This window comes from Sinocyclocheilus anshuiensis, unplaced genomic scaffold (assembly GCF_001515605.1).
Source record: "Sinocyclocheilus anshuiensis isolate Anshui unplaced genomic scaffold, SAMN03320099.WGS_v1.1 scaffold1107, whole genome shotgun sequence".
NCBI classification, from domain to species: Eukaryota; Metazoa; Chordata; class Actinopteri; order Cypriniformes; family Cyprinidae; genus Sinocyclocheilus; species Sinocyclocheilus anshuiensis.
Window position 1 is genome coordinate 21,843 of NW_015544191.1, and position 22,483 is coordinate 44,325.

Here is a 22,483-nt window from a genome sequence, read left to right on the forward strand (position 1 = left end):
CTCTCAAGAATGCTGCTAAGAATTGACTTAAGTGTAAAAAAAAAATCTTGGCTCAAAGCTGCGCTTAAAAGTTAGTTATCAAGCATCTCCGTCATAGTTTAAGCAAAGTGTAGGACTAAATCGTAAGCATCAGTCTTAGAGCTGATTCACAACACTGTGCCACAAACAGGATTTTGGATGACGAAATATGCATGGACCAATCACTGAATAGATTTCCTCATTTAAGAATATGCTCAGATAAATTCACATTGAATTGTTAAATTCCTAATAGGAGTTTACATTCAACACACATATGACAATAAAGAATTTTCAAGAGAGTACATTATGGTAAGGAAACGAATTGTCATCACAACCTTCAATTTAGGGTCGTGCCGGTAGACGATATATAGTCAGTGTATCGACGAAAGTCAGAGATGATTTCATTGCCCGACAGCAAGACGATTATTATTATTATTCGTCAAAAATTCAGGCACCTATCTTTAGTGATGCAGCACGGAGAGCCGCTTCAGAAACTGATGAGTAGCCGTGATCATCTCCGGTGGCCGTGTCGGAGCCGTAACGCGCCGCAGACGTGTGCAGTGTAAATAAGGGGTAAGAGATTTATTCATGAAACAGTGTAGGTAGCTAAACTGATTATAACGGGAGTGTTTTTAAAGAGCATATAATACTCGCGCTAGTCTGAAGTCGTTTCTGTTTGAATAACTGAGGAAATTTAACTTTTATTAACTGCTCGTCGTCAAACATTTCTAGAACATTATTCCTCTCCTGAAAGATTCGCTCACGTCTCTGTCTCCTCAGCGCCATCACAAGCCCCTACTGGCCACTCCTAACCACTTGAGAGACCTCTCCAGCTGTCTTAAATAACTGCGAGAGTAAGAGTGAGTCTTAGCTTTAAGAAATTTGATAACTTGCTTTTATACTTAAGTTTGAAAATAGGAGTAAATTTCATGAATTCTCAGCACTTAAGACTAAAATTGCACTTTGAGAAGCTTGATAAATATGGGCCCAGGGCCCGTATTTATCAAGCCTCTGAGAATTACTCTCAAGAATGCTGCTAAGAATTGACTTAAGTGTAAAAAAATTCTTGGCTCAAAGCTGCGCTTAAAAGTTAGTTATCAAGCATCTCAGTCATAGTTTAAGCAAAGTGTAGGACTAAATCTTAAGTGTCAGTCTTAAGGTCTTTGCACACTGAGTCCGAAATTTTCGCACGTTGAAAAATAAATACGACCTCACGTTGTCAATCATGTTTACACACTGCCTCCGAAACTTTCGTCCGTCATTAAAAAAATTCGGATCAGGTTCGATTTTCTGCGTTTTCGCATCCGTAGCATGCATTTTGATAGGAAAGGATGGTGAATACGAAAAAAACGGAAAAACGAATGCGAAAATTTTGGACTCGGTGTGCAAAGACCTTTAGAGTTGATTCACTGACACTTTGCTGTGCCACAAACGGGATTTTGGATGATGAAATATGCATGGACCAATCACTGAATAGATTTCCTCATTTAAGAATATGCTCAGATAAATTCACATTGAATTGTTAAATTCCTAATAGGAGTTTACATTCAACACACATTTGACAAAGAATTTTCAAGAGAGTACATTATGGTAAAGAAACGAATCGTCATCACAACCTTCAATTTAGGGTTGTGCCGGTGTACCGACGAAACATGCTACCTATCAGATTGTGCTACCAAAAATATATTTGCATTGATTTAAGGGTAAGTTTAGGGTAAGGGTATGATATGTGCTTAGATATTTACATTGCAATTTACACAACAGGAGAGTTAATATATTTACAACAGGGCTTATTGTTCATCCATGTAGCCAAGTAGCGGGTGATCTACAGTTGTAACTGTAAAAGGTTTGTGCTGAGCACAATTAGTGAATAACTATGTAACTGCTTCTAGTGTACGCTGTGACTTCAACTAAAGCAGAAGAGAAAGGTTATGCCTGTTATTATGACAAAGTGAGGAAGACCTTTCTCTCTGATGAATTCTCAGCTGTTTGGATGCACTACAATGAAAAGGTTTGTCTTTGCATGATTTGAGTCAGCTATGGAATTATATTAAATCAGAAATAATACATACTTATTTTTCAGGTTAACCTTGATAAAGCTACATTCCAGGATCAGTTTGATTATCTTCAGAAAAAGATGAAGCTATCTTGCTCCGGTCGTTTTGGGGACATGGTAATAACAACACTTTTTTTATATACAGTGTATTAATAAATGTATTCAATTCTCTTTTCTTGTAATTGTCACTAATACAAGATTGAACAGGAATGCGTTCAGATTTGGAATTCATCAGTATTGGGATCTGTTTTTGGTGTTTTTAATCTGACTTTAATTTAGACAATTGTTAAAAATCCAATCAGTGAGTTTTTGAAAAACACCCCTCGGACAGTTCAACAGACGACTACAGCTCAGATGTTGGTGTTAACGGATAAAACTAACCACGAAGTCACTTTCAAAATCTCGAAGCACCAAACTGAAACAGAAACTGATGCAGGCAAGAGACAAGTTCTGATCAGAAAATATGAAGCTCTTCATCAGGTTTGTAACTAATATCTCAAGCTCAATACTTTAGCTACGTTTTACTACCTAAAAAAGGTCTTCTATAATCTCATAACCATGAAAAACGTGAGCTTTAAAGCTTTGTGTTTCTGTATCCACCAATATTATGTCAAACTACAAATTAACTGAACGTTTTCAGTTATTCGTGTATTCAGTTATTGAAATTCACATTGTGTTGCTTGAAGATCCTTAATGTTATTCTAATGTTTTCTTAACAAGATTAATTATTTTGATGTGCTTTCTGATTAAAATACATGGATTGTTATCTTACAGACTAGAGCTCAAATTGAAGGAACATTTGACGCTATCAACCAGCGTTGCTTTCGTGGAGTTGTAGTTGAGGATGAACTGGTTGGATATTATAGGTCTGCGAAAGATTTATTTGCTTTTAAAAATGATGCTGAGCATTTCAGGACAACCTGTTTTAACTGGCACGAGGACGAGGTGAACAACATAAAGATGACCCTCTCATTGGCTATATGCACATATTCATATTGTCTGTTTGTCTTTTTCTTGTTTGTCTCTCACACAGTTTCTGATCACCTTGTCCTACATGCATGTATTTGCTCGTCTCTGTACATATGGGTTTGGAGCGGAGAGGTGTGTCTCTACAAGTACAAGATTCTAGAAAAAACTAAGAAAATATGTAAAATATATTTGAACAGTTAGTAATTTGACAGTTTCTACAATCATTTCTTAATTGTTGTAAACTTTTTGGTATTGATATAGAAGATATTGATCTTAAATGTTTTCTTAATTACCAAGTATGTTTTTCTTTGTTGTGGAATCATAGAGGTCATAACAGCAGTCTCCAGTGAAAGCCTCAGTGTGTTCCTATAAACAACATGCTTATGAAAAATCAAATAGCATGTGGAGTAAATATGCACAAATGAAGTCAGTCTGCCAAAAACATGGCTTTACTACAAGCCAAGCGCTAAATTTCTGTGTATATTCATCTGACTTTTTGACCTAAAATAGCCATGAAGCCAAGAAAATATTTATTAAATAATATACTGAACACATTTACAAGTAAACAATGTAGGTTTGATTTAGTTTATACACAGTTCTATGATTTCAAATGGATGAATATTTTGGAGGGGGCTCTGCGCCACCTACCCTTACGAAAAAGTATACTTGCACTTCATTTTATGAAGTATACTTAAGTAATGTTGAAGTATATTTTAAGTATACTTCAAGTAGTAAGTATACTAACATCTATGTACTAGTAGTATACTTGTAAGTGTACTATTTGAATTCCAAATAAACTGACCTTGACCTATAAGTTTGTTTATAAATCCATTATTTTGAACAAATCTATTGTATTGGATTCCACATAAACATAAAATAACTATGACAGTCAAATTTACATCCCAGTTCTAAAAACTGTAAACACAATGTTTAAGGTAGAGTCATGCAAGAAATCAGGAGGTGAGGTCTGTGAGATCTGTCATTACTGCTGGAAGCTCTGTTAAGAGAATGGAGATATAAGTGATTATAAAACTGCATGTTGACACAAAAGCCAAAAATCAATCACAAATAATAGCAAATCAGAAGAGCTTTTGGGCAAGCTCTATATGCAAGTGCACTGCTGAAATGAAAAAAAAAGAAAGCTTTTAAACATTATTCTAAATAAATCCTCAGAGACTGATTCAATCATTGCCATGCAACACACTTGTTTGTGCTTAGTATAATATTAAAATGGTTTAATTTGAGTTTGAGTCTGGTAAGGAAACTGTTAGTTGCAGCAGTCACTTTGCTAAAGCAGTTCATATTAAAGTTCACAATTACCTCTCATGGCGTCAAGTATCTCTTTACCATTGACTTCTTTTAGCCTCTTGTTCTCTCTATTAAGTTCCTTCGTTTGCAGCTGTACCTTACTCCAGTTCCTGGCCCTCGTCTGATGATGACTCGTTTTCGATAGTTGACTACACCAGAACACAATGAGCCAAAAAAACCAAGATGAAATAGTCTGCATCCTCTTTTGCAGCAAAAGTGACATAAAAGTTATGACTTCAACTCAAAATGACTTCATTTAACTCTAATAAGGTTTTCCCTGAAATTTGCAAATATTAAGATAATTTACCTGTAAAGATGTTTGCTTTGCCATCAGCTCCTTCTTCAGGCTTTCAATCACCTGGTCCTCTTTTGGGGTACAGGTCATCTTTTTGCTCTTTTGCTGCCAAAATGACAATATAAAGTTTTCAATACCAGGGATTCAATTCAATTCACATTTATTTTCACAATGCTTTTCACAAGACATATCGTTACAAAGCAGCTTTACAGAAATGCATGTTTGTGTTACAATCAAAGGAGAACTATGCTTCATTATTGAAATGTACATTTTTATTTCTCCTAGATTCACATACAGAGGTGGCATAGAATCTCCACATTATAGTCCGTCAAGATTAGTGATGCAAAACTAAATTCATCCTCCTCTTCTCCTCCGTCTTCCTCCTGAGTGTTTGTTTAGATGTCTTCACTCTTTATGAATTCATCCCTCTTCTGGCAGAGGTCACTATAATTGTCTGTAGAAAAAAAAAAAAGTTTTGTGTACAGTACATTGTGAAAAACTAGGTCCCTCAGCTTTTCCTAAAAGCAGCCTATTAGTTGTATGTATATATGTGTGTGTGTATATATATATATATATATATATAATTTTTTTTTTTAAATGTTATGTTAAATATGCTTAGTCCGTCAAGATTAGTGATGCAAACCTTATTAAAAATGTTAAAGTTACTTACCACCGAAAATTTAAACCTTTGCGAGAAAAAGGGCTGGAGCACCTTTGTTTTTCTGCCTTAGTCCCACTTTACACTTATTACAGCTTCAGCACCAAGCCTGGGACACTGTGTAATCATTTCTGAACAGTACTCATCCTACAGTTTCACCTACTTCCACGGTTTTGTCTTAGAAATAATGTATGGCAAATGCCATTGTTAAATTGTTGTCACTAATAATTACGGTGTTTCTTTTATTTATTTATTTTTCTTGTCTGGTTCCTAAATGATAACAACCGTGGATTCAGAGGTGCGCGAACATATCACATGACAGACGGTCACTGCTCCAATTGTTTATTGTATTTGATTTATTTATTCTGAGATTCCATCAATGTTTTGTTGATAGCAGGTGCTTGCAGCATAAATAATGGCAAAACCTTCAGGACCTTACAAAAGGTAGGCTACTTGGAGGAGAGCACAGAAAGAACTCCAAGGAGAACCAAGTTCAGATGGAATGCAAATGACATTATGGTAAAACATTATTATTATTATTACTACTATTACTATTACAGTATTTATGAAGCTAACCAGTGTTGTGGCGAATTTCAACTCCTTGCCAGAATTCGACTGTCCTCCGCGTGCACGCGCGTGGCATCAGCGCAGAGAAATTAATTTAATGTTTGTGTTGCCCTCTACTTTTCATTTCATCTTAGTTTATTTATTTTATGATATTCCATCCTCGTGTGGATAAACATTGTTTGCTAAATGTCTTAACATACTGAATTGTATTTTTGAAATCATTTAAAAAAAACTGATTAAAACACATAATTAAATAAAGGTCAGCAATGTTTGCTCTTTAAAGCTTTTTGTAACCAAATCTTTCCCACCCAAGTTACACCACGACTTCACTGAACGATCAGCCATGGGTCCTGTAATATTATTTGGCTGTAAACAACATGATTCTTGTGCAGGCCTATATGCAATATAAGTGAAATAAAGAGCACAGTGAATAAATGTTCACTAATGAGTCTTTGGCAATTGTCAGCCAATAATTCAATAATTAACTTAAAATAACATTTTATTTCTGACAATGTACCGCTTGTGAAATGTTTGCTATATATGTACATTAAAATACATTTCAGAAGCCTCCATTAAATTGATCATTAACATTCTTAAAAAAAATCTAACTTTCTATTTAAAATCATGTAAGACAAATGTATCACATTGCACTACTTTTTTACAACATTAATAATAATAAATGCTATGGTCACGCAGGTTTGTTCACACATTAAACTCGTGGCCACGAGAAATGGATGTTGTTCCCTCAACACAGGATCTCTAGGCCACAACATTTTATCACGTTCCCACAAATTAATATCTCGTGGCCACAACAAAACTAAGTGAACCGAACATGTCCCCTTCCGTAGATTCCCAATTATTTCTCACAATTTCTAGTATTTGTAAAGCTTTGCATTTTTTTTTACATCAAGAGTATTGTATTAGCAATTCATTTAATTTTAAAGCGGATTTTTTAAACATGACAGCATTAATTAAAGTTTCTTAAGCCATAAGATCCATTAAGACATAGGCCTACCCGTTTAAATTAATTGTGCATCATAACAGCATTTTGAGATTTGAGAAGTGCATCTCCTGTGATTCATCAAAGCCACCCGCATAAAAGCTCAAATTCATGCATGACAAACTGTACTTAATGTGTATATGACTGCGATAAAATTATGGGATAATTATTCCGTCACGAATAAATCTCTAAATGAGGTGGTGTCTATTGTTATAGATTATGCAACATTTTAATTATTTTCAAACCTCCATACTATTTTTATCTGTTATTACCTGTTTTGTTGGCCATTCATCCTCCTCTTGTCCTCCGTCTTCCTCCTGAGTGTTTGTTTAGATGTCTTCACTCTTTATGATTTTCAACTCCTTGCCAGAATTCGACTGTCCTCCTCGTGCTCGCGCGTGGCATCGGCGCAGAGAAATTAATTTAATGTTTGTGTTGCCCTCTACTTTTCATTTCATCTTTGTTTATTTATTTTATGATATTCCATCCTCGTGTGGATAAACATTGTTTGCTAAATGTCTTAACATACTGAATTGTATTTTTGAAATCATTTAAAAAAAACTGATTAAAACACATAATTAAATAAAGGTCAGCAATGTTTGCTCTTTAAAGCTTTTTGTAACCAAATCTTTCCCACCCAAGTTACACCACGACTTCACTGAACGATCAGCCATGGGTCCTGTAATATTATTTGGCTGTAAACAACATGATTCTTGTGCAGGCCTATAAGCAATATAAGTGAAATAACGGGCACAGTGAATAAATGTTCACTAATGAGTAAATGGCCACAACAAAACTAAGTGAACCGAACATGTCCCCTCCCGTAGTCACAATTATTTCTCACAATTTCTAGTATTTGTACAGGCTTTGTACATTTCTTTACATCAAGAGTATTGTATTAGCAATTCATTTAATTTTAAAGTGGATTTTTTAAACATGACAGCATTAATTAAAGTTTCTTAATCCACAAGATCCATTAAGACATAGGCCTACCCGTTTAAATTAATTGTGCATCATAACAGCATTTTGAGATTTGAGAAGTGCATCTCCTGTGATTCATCAAAGCCACCCGCATAAAAGCTCCAATTCATGCATGACAAATTGTACTTAATGTGTATATGACTGCGATAAAATTATGGGATAATTATTCCTTCACGAATAAATCTCTAAATGAGGTGGTGTCTATTGTTATAGATTATGCAACATTTTAATTATTTTCAAAATAATATTTAAATTATTATAAGTAGCAGTGGCTGGAACAGACTTTCAGATGCAATCGAATCCTGTTTATGTGAAATAAGCCTGATCCAGAGCAGGTTTGAACTGAGTTCTGTTGCTATCACAGCAACTCTAGGATGAGCTTCAAAGAACTTAACAATCCTGGATCATGTCAAATCACCAGCAATAAAATCCAGCGTAAGAAGAACAGGCCCCTGATCAAACTACTGAGCCAGCCAAGATCTTCAGGAGCACTTGATGATTACAGATGGGTGTGTTGGACCAGGATTAGAACTTCCTGCAGAGTTTAGCTCCAACTGTAAGTAAATACACCTGAACTAGTTAATCAAGCTTCTGAGCAGGTGTGTGGGAGCAGACTGGAGCTGTGTTACGTGATATTGCCTCATCAGGGTTAGGGTATTGTATTCAGGCAATGTCAGGCAGAATATGTCTATATCTTGTAATGGTCTAAACGTTACCTGGTTTATATTATTGTAATTTCCACTGGCTAGTGCCTAAAAAGAGGTATCTGGTTCAAGTGTAATACCACTAGGATCAGCTTGAGGGCACTAGTGCATAGTGGTTGGCGGATATAAGCCTGGGCACCCACGAGTAAGTCAGTCGTTTGGTAGAGGGAAACCTTATGGTTGAACTGACGCTACCTTCCTGTTCATTCTAAAAGTCCTGGTTTGAGAGCTAATAGTTTATGCTCAAGTGTGAGTATTGACTTATTGTATTAATGACTGGATGTGTTATGTATTTCTAGTGGATAGTGACTGATGGTAGTTGTTCGCTTTCTTTTGTAGAAAGGATGGTAGAGGGAAACCGCATGGTTGAACTAACGCTACCCGACTACTCATTTTAAGTCCTGGTTTGAGAACTAGTAGAATTTACGCTCAAACAAAGGACTTTTCATCTTATATATCATTATTGGACCATACTACTCTTGTTGTTTTACTGTGTTTGTTATAAGAGCACCGTGTGGATTCACTGCACGTCTCCAGGAAGCGAGAGGGGTGGATCTGGGTATTGCGTGGCCTTAATCAACGCGGAGTTAAGGCCAGCGAGACACCAAACGCCACTGACTATTTTCACCTCTCACTAATTTGGATTATATCATTGCATCGCTCTCAAATAACTCATCAGCATCATCGTCATCATCAATTCAGCTCAGCGAAAGTCCTTACTTTTCACGTTAAGTTTCATTTATTTCATTGACTGATTCACACAGAGGCAAAGACTGCTTGTTTTCTTTGTATTGTTTATTTTGTGGCAATTATATATATGTGCACTTGGGGAAATAAAATAGAAAAAAAAATAATATTTGTTTGGAGAAGTGGTTTTATCTTTCAGTACCGGTCGAATTTCTGTTGAACCCCCTCAGAGTAACATCTTAAAAAAAGGGAGGTGTTGCAGAGTAGCACCCGAACAGGGACTTGGCTTGAGTTTTTGCAGAGTCCCTTATATTTAAAATTAAATTTCGACGGTACTGAAAACCCTTCACAAACAAATATCCCTAACAATCATCTGCTATGGAAGAAAGAGAGCACATCACTGATTATTCTGATGAAGCATTCGTTCATCGCAGAGATCCTGTAACAAATCTGATACATACATTTAGTGAGTTGTACTTAGATTCAGAAGAAGAAAGAGAAGGTAGAGATGGGTCCCCAGATCAGAGAGTTGAGCAAGTTGACAAGCCTGATGACTTCCCCTTACCTCCTCCGCCGCTTGAATTTCAAGAAGATGAGTTACCGACAGTGAGCCAGCGAATGTGTAGTATTGAAGAGCACCTTGTTGATCTTGAGCACAGAATCAGCGACTTCGTTACCTCAGAGACAGTGAGCACAAAATTAAGAGTATATGAAGACCGAATGAATTATCGTCTTCAGAGAGAATTAGATCGGGTTCACCAACAATGCTATGCCAAAGTGGATGAACTAAGTAAGAGCATTGTGGATTGTTTGAAACGGCGTGATAAACAGCTGGAGCAACAGTTCAAGGCTATCCAACCAGTCATGTCAACTCCTGTTCATTCCAGCACGAATACTTCTCACAAAATATCTCAAACACCCTCTAGGATCACTTCAATTCCACAAGACACTACGAGGCAAGTCACATATCTTTCTTCAGCATCTCATCTGCCTTCTGTTAAAATAGTTACCCACCTTTAGTAATTTGAATTCAGAAGATCCCATTGAATTTATCGATCGCTTTGAAGAGTATAAGGAATTGAGACCTCTGCTCCACGAAGAGTTGTTGGTGGCGTTATCCGTGAGCCTTAAAGGAACCGCTAAGAGCTGGTGGAGAGCAGAGAAACAGTATATTAGAGATTGGGATTCATTCAAAGATAAATTCCTATTCTCGTTTTTGAATGAAGACCACAAGGAAGTTGCTGCACAGAAGTTAGCAAGTTATCGACAGGGGGTCAATGAATGTGTGCGAGACTTTGCTTTTAACTATAGAGCGATGTCACTAAAGATTAACCCGTTGTTGTCTGAAGCTGAATTAGTGCAGGCAACGTTAAGAAACTGCAATCCGCGGTTGGCTTCACTGTTGAGGGGAACGGTGAAAACTATTGATGAGCTGGTTCGTCTCGGCACTCAAATAGAGAAGGACTGGACTGAGAGTAAGAGAAGATGGAGTCAAGAGAAAGGTGAGGAACAGAAGAATAATTCTTCTGGTGGGAAAAGTCAGCCTAATCGCCTGATGCTTTTTGATCCCACTTCCAACTCTCAGTGTAACAATGTACTGCAGGCACCCATTGTTTTAAATCACTCATTCTTCAATGCTGTGATTGATACGGGAAGCACTTTTTCTTTGATGCAGCAGAAAGTATGGCAGAGACTAAAGAGGAAGGATGAGCATTTGACCAGAAGCGCTCAGACGTTCATGCTTGCTAATGGCCAGAGTCAAAAAGCTCAGGGTAAGTTACTCTGGGAATGTGAGATGTACGGAGCGAAGTATGAGGTCACATTCTATGTGATGAAGGATGAGGATTTGGCAGTTCCTATCATCATGGGATTGAATTTCCTTAAAGAAGCCAAAATCACCATCGATTTTAATGTTTCACGTATATCTCTGCCTGATACTAACCATAGTCACCCCATGTGTTTTAATAAAATGCACGAGCACCCTGCTGTACGATTTTATGCTGCACAAGGAGAAGTCGAGTTGATGCACGATGAGGAGAAGTCGAAGCTAATCGACCGAGTCGTGGAAAACTGTCATGCTGCAGGCCAGGTAAAAAGTCAATTGAAAGCTCTCTTGTATGATTGGCCTTCAGTATGTACCACAAATCTAGGACGGGCTGGCCAGGAGAGAGTAATTGCCTACGCATCTCGTTTGCTCAGAGGTGCTGAGAAATCTTATTCAGCATCGGAAAAAGTGTGTCTCGCAGTGGTATGGGCTGTAGAGAAGTGGCACCATTACCTAGAGGGCAGAGCATTTGAAGTGATCACAGATCATGCATCCCTAGTCTGGCTATTCCAGCATCCCAAACCTTCATCCAGACTGGAAAGATGGACTATAAGGCTGCAGGTATATCATTTTGCCGTACGGTACAGAAGAGAACAATGTAATGTAGTGCCTGACGTATTGTCCAGAAGGTATGCAGTTGAGTCACCAGCTGTTTTGTTGCACACACAAGATCTGATATGATCTGCCACAAATCGCAGCAGAACAGAAACTAGACCCAGAGTGCCAAGAATTGATGGTTAAAGTAGAGAACCGGAAAACCACAGACATTAAGAGAACACACTATGTTTTCAAAAACGAGGTTTTATTTAGGAGTGTACCAGACTCCAAAGCAGGCCAGAGACTTCAAATTGTCATTCCTGCAAAGTTGAAGGAAGCAATTTTAACCTATGCACATGACAATCCCGAGTGGTCACTTAGGTAAATTTAAAACACTGATTAGACTTTTGGAGTTTGCTTATTGGCCCTTAATTCGCACAGATGTATGGCAACACTGCAAGAATTGCAAGCAACAATTCTTGCAATTGCAAGCAACACAAGCCGACTAACTTAAAACCTGCAGGCGGTCTACAAAGTGTACCCATAGTCGAGCCTGGTTATATGCTTGGAATGGACATCATGGGACCATTTCCCCGAAGCACCCGACAGAATGAATATCTGCTGGTGATAGTAGACTACTTCTCAAAATGGGTAGAAGTATTTCCCATGAGAGCTGCCAAGTCTGCTACCATTGTGCGAACTTTAATAGAGGAAATTTTCACGAGGTGGGGCACTCCAACTTTTATTGTGTCTGACAGAGGTACACAATTCACCTCCAACCTCCTTGACCAAGTATGTAAGCAATGGCACGTGACACAAAAACTCACTACAGCATATCATCCTCAGTCTAACCTCACTGAAAGAGTCAATCGGAAGCTAAAGACGATGATTGCCACGTATGTTGATCGGAACCACCGTACCTGGGATCAATGGATTTAGGAGTTCAGATTTGCACTAAATACTGCATGGCACGAAAGCACAGGTTATTCTCCTGCAGAGATAGCTTTAGGCCGACAACTGAAAGGACCTCTGCAGAGAGCCTTACAGATTCCTCCAGACCCTGACCAACCATCCTATAGTACTCTTGAACGCCAAAAAAATCTGTACGAGTCAGTAAGGGAGAATGTAGAGAAGGCTCAAACTAAACAGAGAAGGTACTATGACTTTAGAAGAAGAGCTCAGAACTTCGATGAGGGAGATTTAGTTTGGGTAAAAACTCATCCTCTCTCTTGAGCAGACGATGCCTTTATGGCGAAAATTTCTCCAAACTGGAAGGGCCCAGCAAAAATTGTAAAAAAGCTAGGACCTGTTAATTACAAGGTGACTATGTTGTCTGATCCGGCTCAGATAGATACTTACCATACCCTGAATTTAAAAATTTACCATGGGTCAAATTTTTAGACCACAGGGAGGGGTATGTAACGGTCTAAACGTTGCAATCTATACATAGCTACAATCCTTGCAGGTCATTTCTATCCCTGATCAGTGATGTGATTACAGTTAAGTGGTCTTATAGAGTGGCAAAATGCTGTCTGAGGTTTTTCAGGATCTGCTGAGTGTCCACATGCTCAGGAAAAGCGTCCTCTGATTTCTGAGCAGCCATGTAACTACTCTGAAGATCACCAACCTTCAAGTCACAAAGAAAGCTCAAAATAAAATAATAAAATACTGTCATTAAAACAATGATAGAATAGCACACAGTGTTGAGTCATACCTTATCAGAGAGCGTGGCAAAGTTAAAATGTGGCTCATACATGTGAGGAGACAGTGAAGCAGCAGTCTGCAGAAAAGCTTTCGCCTGTGCCAAAACAAAAGTCTTTCATGAGTCCAGTTGCCCATCCTGATCCTGATCCTGATGCTAAAGGCACATTTGCATGTCTTTCTAGTGAATGTATTACAGGGTCACTGCTTGCACTGTGTGAGTGCCACTACTGGCGGAAGTCATGCAATGAATTAAACTGCAACATCCTCAACTCTTGCTATGCAGCGGATTTATTATTTACATTTTCTCCCCTTATGAATTTGTCTGATGCAGCATTCTATATGACTATGGGTATGCTTGGGCTGTTGGAGAAAATATAAAATTTACACAAACAAATAAAATATTAATACAATAAACTATGACTGAGTAACAAACATTTAGCTTATGAATTGTACCAGGAGAACCCCGCCAAAAAAAATGTTCTTTTACCCCCCGAATGCGATTTTTACTGGGGGATCCACTCGAAAGCAATTGGGCTATTTTCAGGCTAGTTTTGAGTAGTAATTGGGCGGGTTTTGTAGCGAAAACCTGGCAACCCTGCACCAGACAGAGCTGTCGGCGATTCTTCCTATTGTGAAGTCATGCAATGTGAAGCCTCCTGTCGCCGATCCATCGTGCAGTGTGAACACAGCAGCAACTGAATGCTACCCCAGATAGTCACGCAGTGTGAAAACAACGGCGATCCGACGAGTTTGAAAATCATGCAGTGTGAACTCGGCATAACTAGCGGAAGTGTTTTTGGGCGGGTCAGACTCGCGGGCTGGTGGGGATTATGCAAATGTGTTACCCAGTGACGTATACCGGTAACAGGCAAAAGATTCGAAAATATAACGACTCGTTAAGGCGATTCAGAACCAACTCTCTCTTTTGAGAGACAATATCTTTATTTATCATGCACTTTTTTGATTAACAACTTTGCAGATTGTTTTCATTTAAGGATAGCTACGTTATAAACTGCAAAAGAGATATTTTTCAAAAACCCATATGACCTGCTCTTTAATCATAAACGCAATGAGTGCTATCATTGTTTTCAGTGATGTGCAACCTGTATATATCTGTTAACTTCTGAGAAAATGTGTTACAGGGTTTCACAACCCTTTAAAATCCACAGTTCAGAAAATCTAGGATAGGTTTCATTTTTTTGTCCTATGTTGTTCACTACTCGGCATTAGTCCCACCCTCCCACAGCTTTACACATTCTCAATCAGTGTCTTCGTGTGGAATATCCTAAATAACTTCCCAAATGACAGTTACCCAGTCTACTTATTGCCTGCTCACCTTTTTAGGGATGTTTTTGATAGCATCTGCTCTATGATCAAAGCTATAATAAATAGCTCTACTGTCTATGGGTTTGTTCCCTGCAAAAAACTCATTTCAGTGGGGAAGCATCACACCAATATTACTACATAATGCGTATTTAATATAATATAATACATTGTGAGATTATATGCCTCATCACGATGAAGTACATTAATAGAGTTGCTCCTTTGATAGTCAGCCAATTTAAATGACATTAACACCAAAACTTAAAGCTGTCCTGACTTCTCTTTTTCTATAGTATTCTGTGGCTGAGATCATGTTATTCATTTCCTAACCCTAACCTAACCCTAATCCGAAGTATAATAAATGATGTGAACATAAAAAAGACAAATACCAAACAAAAAAGACAAAAACACAGATACCTCATGGATGCGTGCGATTCCCGTGAGCAGCGTGACCTCGGCGGGGAAGTGATCCAAGCCTTGCTTGAACACATTCAGAGCAGTGATGGGCTGATCAAGCCGCTGATACACCTGCGCAGCACAAAGAGCTCTCACTGGGTAGTACTTACAGCAAGCCGAACACAATAAAGCTTGACCTGTCAATGGTACCTTTGCGAGGTAGAGGTAAGTATCAACAAACTCTTGGTGTGCGAGCGCTGATCTGAACTGCTTCTCAGCTTCACGGTGCAAACCCAATCTACAAACACAATTGGTTCATTGGAAATTGGCATTAAAACACAAACAAACAAACTCTCTTAAAGAAACGGTTCACCAAAAATAAACATTAGCTGAAAATGTGCTCATCCTCAAGTCATCTGAGATTAAGATGAGTTTGTTTCTTCATCAGATTTGGAGAAATGTAGCATTGCATCATTGTCTCAGCAATGGATGCTCCTGCAGAGCATCCATTGCTGAGACACTGATGCAATGCCGCATTTCTCCAAACCTGATGAATGAAATGAGTATTACATGTGGAAATCTCTTGAAAACTTTTACTGCTTTTTTAGTATAACAGCCACCAAGATGAACTAATGGTGAAAAGTGTTGATTGCAGCATGATATTTAGATCGACTCCTGTTGCATCACAGTCGTGTCTACTGAGCTTTCTGTACATGAAATAATCACAATATAGAGAACAGCTGGTTTTCACACTACTAACAGGAACAGTGTGACTAATGTCACTAATGCATTAACAGCAGTAAAGCACGTCTGTACATGAGCGCTTACATATTACCAGCCCATCACAGCTCATGATATGCTGTTTTAGATTTTTATATTATGTTTCTCAGGCTTAGTTTATAAAGTTTGCAAAGTTTTTTTGCACTAAAATCGTCTTTCTCTACCTAACAGCAGACACTGTTTCGGCCAAACAAGTCAACTTTGACAAAGGCTACTTGTTTGGCCGAAAAGTTTGTAATAAACAAACAGTGCTTATGGGAGTGTGCAGTTAAATTTTTTCTTCATTTAGTCTGCTCCTTTAACTTGCACCTCAAAAAGGTGTGCGTTTCTTTATTGACTGATTCTCACCTGTAATAGCATTTTCCCAGTTGTACTTTCCACCACCAGTCTTTGAACTGAGCATGTTCAGTGGCAAGAGCAGCCAGCTCTAACGCCTGCAAACGGGCAAAAAGGAACATGTAATGTCTGATACACAGCAAACAGCTATTACCACAGAATGATGAGAGACCTACTTACATTTTTTACATCATTTTCAAGATGGAAGATGTATTCAAACAAGGTCTTGTGTATGAGACGGAGAGACAAGAGTTTATAAAATCACATCTTAGGTGCATTAGTTAAATATTATGATGTTTAATACACAGATATTACATTAGATCATAATTAAAAGGAACTACTTGATTCACAATGTAAGTTTTACATGCAGTTTTCCGATTAGGTTAAATATACCTTGGACAAGTTCGGTCTCTTGCCATACTTTGCTAAGTTTAACCTAGAAAGGTTAATGAAAGGTCCATCCGGATTTGTTAGCATGGAGGCCTGACACGGTAACGAAAAACACAGTTACAACACTTCATACAAATGTTTGCAAGTCAAACAACAGAATCAGGAAACTACTGTATATGGAAGTCCAGTGCAACAGCTGACGCTTCAGTTTAAGGTGCTTTGCTGGCATGACAGATCACTGTACGTATATACTGTGTGTAGTGAGGAAAACAATGCTATCCATAAAATCAGTTCTGAAGAACAACACAGCACCTTACCGTTCCCAACCTGACAAATCTGCCGGAAGCACTGGTGACTGGACGAGCTGTTCGCGGGGTTCTGATGGCCTGCTCCATAGTTTCTGGTCTACCAGACAGTGTACTGGGCCTCACAAACCCTGTGACGGGACGCCCCGACTGAGTCATCGGTCTAGGACACATAACACCATTAAATATAAGAGGTATCAAGCCTCATAGGAACGATAACATACATGTGAGGATAAAGGCAAGTTTTACAGGGCTACACGACTTAATCAAGCATCATATTATAGTTCGTTTGACAACAAATATGTAAACAGCAGCTCTCGTATTGAACAGCAAAAAGCCCAAACTAGCAAACGATGCATTTGTCTACAAATTAGGGATGGGCGATATCTTATCGTTTGCGATATACCGGTAAAAATTCTCCCCACAATAAGAATGTTTTCCCGATAAAGTCTAGTTGTTGACATATTTCTGTGTGCGACAGTGCAGAGCGACATCGTGGAAGTAATTGAATGTGAAATTGAGGAGGAGCAGCCTATATCGCTAAATGAGGAGCTCAGGCTCCTTTTACAATCTGTAACTGGTTTGGTTAGGGCTGTACAGTGCACAAAAAATCGCTCTGAATTAATGTACTACAGTAGCACGTGTGCGATACAGTTTTGCATGTGTACGAGCCTGTTTACAAACCTGTTGTCCAACAAAGATATCATTTATTGACATGCTTTTTCTCCAAATTAACTTAACATAGTCGAGTGTTTGAAATACTTCTTTTTGTGACCAGACGTAGTTTCATAGTACAGAATGATAGTATTATATACAGTGATAAAGGCCATGTTGATTAACATTGCATTATAAATATACTTTCGCCAATACCCAAGATTGAAGAACACAGATAAACCATATATTTTGTGCAATCGTATGTTTATTTTCCTCAAGTTTCATCAGTTAAAAGGTCTCTATCTCCGTTGTGTATTTTATTCAGCGATAACTGGATACCTTCCTGGAGCGTCGTCAGTATTATTACTTCTGCTATGCATATGTGGAGTTTCTGTGCAAGAGCGCCCTCCGGTTTCCAGGGTGAATTAAACAGTCTTTACATTACGTGTGTACCAAGCGGCAACCTCCCGCTCTCTCTCGTGAAACCAACACGGAAGTGACTTAAACTATAATTCGTCAACTGGCCGCTAGAGGCTGGCTGCAAAAGGGAGTCAGTCCCATAGACTCCCCATGTTAAAATGCCCAAGTTTACAGTAGAAAAAAAACGTTTACATGTTTACAAATTCATGTTTGAATTTTTGTATGACTCATCCGTTTAAATTATATTAAGCCTTAAGGTTCTGCATAATTAAGGGCGTGGCCACTTGAGTGACGGGGATTGCCGCTGCTGACACTGCTGTTGAGCTAGGTGGGCGTGGCTTCAGCAACCAGCTCCCGCCTTTTTGCCCATTTTCGATTATCCGGGAGTGAGGCGCGGTGACGTGCTGCCAAGATGGCAACAGCCTGCTCCGCCAACTTTGAGCTTCAAAAACACTCTTTAGAAACCTACGTGTGACGTCACGGACTTTATACAGTCTATGGTGTGTACTCAATGCTCACAACACCCTATTTTGGGTAAAAATAGGAAAGATAATACTTTTCTCTAAAGAAACAGGATTCCCTGAATTATTGTCATTGATATCGTTATCGCAATAAATACCAGAAATATCGTGATACATTTTTAAGTCCATATCGCCCATCCCTACTTCAAATTAAGCCATGCTTTGCTCGTGATTTATTGTTTGAATTTTGTAAGTACTTGAAAGCCGAAACTTTGCTTCATATCAAAATTAACAAAGCACAGAGCTTATTGTGATTATTTGATGGTAGGCGCGTGATGTTCACACATCAACAGAAGACAGCACAGACTAAAAGACTGATCTAGAGATTTATGAATTATGAATACAATTTAAAAAATGACAAATCAATATTGTTAATCCATCACTAGCGTCTACACAGCTGACATATGTTTACCAGTTGTAGTTTATCCACATTATGAGAATGAAATACACACTGACACAGTCAAAACACACCATCAGAGAAACGCTAATTAAACCTCACGGTTTCAGTAAAAGATTTCGGCCCTCCAAAACGATTTCAGCCAAAACTGAGAACTGATGTTTTGGCTGAACATCTTTAGTTACTGAAATTTCAGTGCATCACTACTTGTAATAGCAGAGCCAAAGCACTCACGTACTGTAATTTAGAGCCCGACCGATACATCGTTTAGCCGATATTATCGGCCGATATGAGCCTGTCGCTGATATATCGGTGAATGAATTTTTTTTTACAGAACATATAACGCAGATTAAATGCTTCTGAATGGTGTAATTACTTCGTTTGTCCAGCAGAGCGCGCTCCATTGTTTGCTACTGGCGACCCAGGTCAGTGTAGTGTAGAGATGCGCGGATGAGCTCAAACTTCACCCGAGTCCGCTGCTTCAAATTATCCGCCCACCACCCACCCGCACCTATATTTGATCGTCACATTACAGTGATTCTAATTCTTAGTTTTGGATCTGCGCTTAACGGCACGCGTCTGCGGCGCATTAAAGCCTGTGCTACGCCCACCAGAGCTGATCACGGCCACTCAATGCTGGTGTTTACCGGCCGCGCCCCGGCCCAGAACTCATGCTTATCACATCGGTCACATCACATCACGCAGCGCGACAAAATACAATAGAAGTCTATTCGCTCGCGTCCGGTGTAGAATAGAACCCATTATAATCAGTGATGTTGTCTACACTGGATGCAGTAAACTGATGCCTCATTCTATTTATGACGTGCTGACACAAAGTTCAAATGATTTGAACGGTCACTTTGACGCGTTCTGTTGCAGCGCAGACACGGTGTCAGCATAGTTTGTCAGTACAGTCAGTAACGTAGCAGATTGAAAAGTTAGTATCTTTCTGCACTCCAATAGACGGCAGTGCGGTGGTGGCTCGAGTCTGTTGAATGGTCATTTAACGCTACGTTGTCACCTAGTTGGAGAGACTCAATGCTAAGTAAATAAACAACAATGTCCCCGTCTTTTACTCCCACAACAGACAAGAAGAGTGAGGCGAGACAGACGAGAAGAGTGGGGTGAGTTAAATACCCTGCCTCCAATACATAGGCCTATGTTTGTCACATCATTATAAGTGTTTGATCACATTTGAGTTATCATTGCAAAAAATGTGTTTATGTATATATATATTCTGTTTATGTAGGCTATATACTGTATTCTATATACAGTACCAGTCAAACGTTTGGACACACGAATGGGAAGTGTGTCCAAACTTTTGACTATACTGTACTATAATATAGCCTATACAAAGAATATCGGCCGATATATCGGTATCGGTATTTTTTTACTCCCAAATATCGGTATCGGTCACCAAAAAACCCATATCGGTCGGGCTCTACTGTAATTACTACAACAATGCTGCGAGTAATTTACAGCTTCAGCCTTCAGCTGCTAGAGGGCCAAAGGTTACTGTAGGGTAGCTTAAACAGTCTGAAGAAGCAGACGAACCTGACAGCAGGAGTGGGCGCTGCTCCCTGACTCGTTCCTGGAAGCCTCAGTGACGTTCCTGGACCTGACGAAACCAAAACATGTGCAGAAGAAATGGAGAAACATACATGTTATATGCATAGTTATGTGAAGCTGTTCACTAGGGCCTAAAGACCTGGAACAACTGAGCTGCACTATATACAAATAATCTTGACTTGATGGGCTGAAGTGTAAATTACTTTGCTGGGACAATTATATACTCACGTGCAACCTGGGCGATGGAGCTCTCGTCCAACATCATATCAGCGATGCCTTCCTGATCCACCTCCACCTCATCGATGTACACCATCTCCGTCAGAGCTCTCGTCTTCAAGCTCCACGCCGCCTAAACCCATCAGACCACATCAGCTTCTGCTATTATACCACAACAGCCCTTCAGAAGAGGCTGGGTGACGTGCTACTGAGTCTCTGAGTGTGACGTCACACTCCTCAGATCATCCAGAGCTGTTACATTGTAGCAGAGGACAGGGTTGAGCACAGCGCAAGCTAACAGAGGGAATACTGGACAAATAATATGGGTATGTAATATATGCAGGAAATATTGGGGATATAATATAAGGAACAGTTGAACTTAATGAAAGTTTTACAAACAATTACCTCAGAAACATGACAAGTAGCAGGCTCCTTGGCGAACACAGTAATGATGAGAGTGTGAACAGCACGAAATCAATCAAACATGCCTGTTGTTATTCTAACACGTTTATTAAACATCATCAGATCGCTAAATGTCAGCAAACGCTTCGAGTTCAGAATCCAGCAGCAGGATTGAGTGAGTAATACTGAGACAGAAGGGGTTATAATGCGCTTATGAGCTTTGATCTCTCTCAGCTATCCGCTGACTGACTGACCTGGTCAAGCGGGCTTTCTGACAGCAGCTGTGAGCAAATATCTGCGCATCTCTGGAACCTCCGTCTCCTGCAGCTGCTCCAGGCCAGAAACAGCGGCTCCATCTGCACCGATAATCAACCAAGAAACGATCCCGGCCGCTGACGTCAGCACGCATCACGTTACCCTGACAACGCAGAGGGGAAACAGCGCGTGCGGAACAAACACAAAAGCGCACGCATCCAAGGAATATAATGTAATTCAACATTTGAAGAAACACAACAAACCATTTGAAAGAAAATCTGTTGTGAGATAAAATAACACCACAGTAATAACATCGATGCATAATGATAGTTATAATAAAAGAGTGACATTAATGTTTTGATAATTTCAGCTGGTTTGGACTTAAAATTCTGTTAATAATTCCACACAATTATGCTGCTGCTGAAACGCACTGGTGGTTTTCAAACGAAACAATGTTACACCAGCACGATTCCCACCATCATTTGTCGACTCGCAAACCGGAAGTGACGTGCTGCGGCGATTCGCGCTTAGGAGAGCCGCTCTTTCATCGGTTCACGTGATGCTTTAGTAATTCTCAGCGCGTGTGTCGTGTTTGCTTGCTGTGATGGATCAGTGTGCAGTAGATGAGTTGTACGAGGCGTTCTCTGTACTGGCCGGAAGTGACCCCGATCACTGCTCTTATCCAAAGGTAATGTGTGTGTGTGTGTGTGTGTGTGTGTGTGTAGTGTGTATAGTGTGTATAGTGTGTGTGTATAGTGTGTGTGTGTATGTGTGTATAGTGTGTGTGTGTGTATTGTGTGTGTGAGAGAGGGAGAGTGTGTATATATTGTGTGTGTGTGTGTGTGTATATATAGTGTGTGTGTGTGTGGGGGTGTGTGTGTGTGAGAGTGTGTGTGTGTGTGAGTGTGAGTGTGTGTGTGAGTGTGAGTGAGTGATAGTGTGTGTGTGTGTGTGTATATAGTGTGTGTGTGTGTGTATAGTGTGTGTGTATATATAGTGTGTGTGTGTATATAGTGTGTATATAGTGTGTGTGAGAGGGAGAGTGTGTGTGTGTATATATAGTGTGTGTATATATTGTATGTGTGTGTGTGTATATAGTGTGTGTGTGTATAGTGTGTGTGTGTATATAGTGTGTATATAGTGTGTGTGTATATATAGTGTTTGTATAGTGTGTGTGTGTGTGTGTATAGTGTGTGTGCGTGTGTGTATA

At 39.2% G+C, this 22,483-nt stretch overlaps 3 protein-coding genes across 3 annotated transcripts in view; 2 read left to right on the plus strand and 1 right to left on the minus strand.

Annotated features, from left to right (window-relative positions):
• Window positions 1-3,812, plus strand: part of LOC107696504 (legumain-like) — an 8,324-nt gene extending 4,512 nt beyond the window's left edge. The window contains exons 2-7 of the mRNA XM_016496864.1: window positions 1,911-2,029; window positions 2,102-2,191; window positions 2,354-2,554; window positions 2,849-3,019; window positions 3,108-3,175; window positions 3,361-3,812. Coding sequence (XP_016352350.1) covers window positions 2,012-2,029; window positions 2,102-2,191; window positions 2,354-2,554; window positions 2,849-3,019; window positions 3,108-3,175; window positions 3,361-3,415 — 603 coding nt within the window. The 5' untranslated portion in view covers window positions 1,911-2,011 and the 3' untranslated portion in view covers window positions 3,416-3,812. The remainder of the gene's footprint in view (window positions 1-1,910; window positions 2,030-2,101; window positions 2,192-2,353; window positions 2,555-2,848; window positions 3,020-3,107; window positions 3,176-3,360) is intronic.
• Window positions 3,813-14,870: 11,058 nt separating this feature from the next.
• On the minus strand, window positions 14,871-21,392 carry ttc8 (tetratricopeptide repeat domain 8). Its single transcript, XM_016496859.1, has 10 exons — window positions 21,273-21,392; window positions 20,629-20,749; window positions 20,386-20,449; window positions 16,852-17,002; window positions 16,538-16,627; window positions 16,325-16,369; window positions 16,157-16,242; window positions 15,239-15,326; window positions 15,050-15,160; window positions 14,871-14,957 (listed from the first exon to the last, which is right to left on the minus strand). Exons 1-10 carry the CDS (start codon window positions 21,372-21,374, stop codon window positions 14,871-14,873), a joined length of 945 nt encoding a protein of 314 aa, XP_016352345.1. The 5' UTR covers window positions 21,375-21,392.
• A 353-nt stretch (window positions 21,393-21,745) lies between these two features.
• LOC107696506 (putative E3 ubiquitin-protein ligase UBR7) overlaps window positions 21,746-22,483 on the plus strand; it is a 5,511-nt gene continuing 4,773 nt past the window's right edge. The window contains exon 1 of the mRNA XM_016496867.1: window positions 21,746-21,961. Within this exon, the coding sequence (XP_016352353.1) occupies window positions 21,878-21,961 (84 nt within the window). The 5' untranslated portion in view covers window positions 21,746-21,877. The remainder of the gene's footprint in view (window positions 21,962-22,483) is intronic.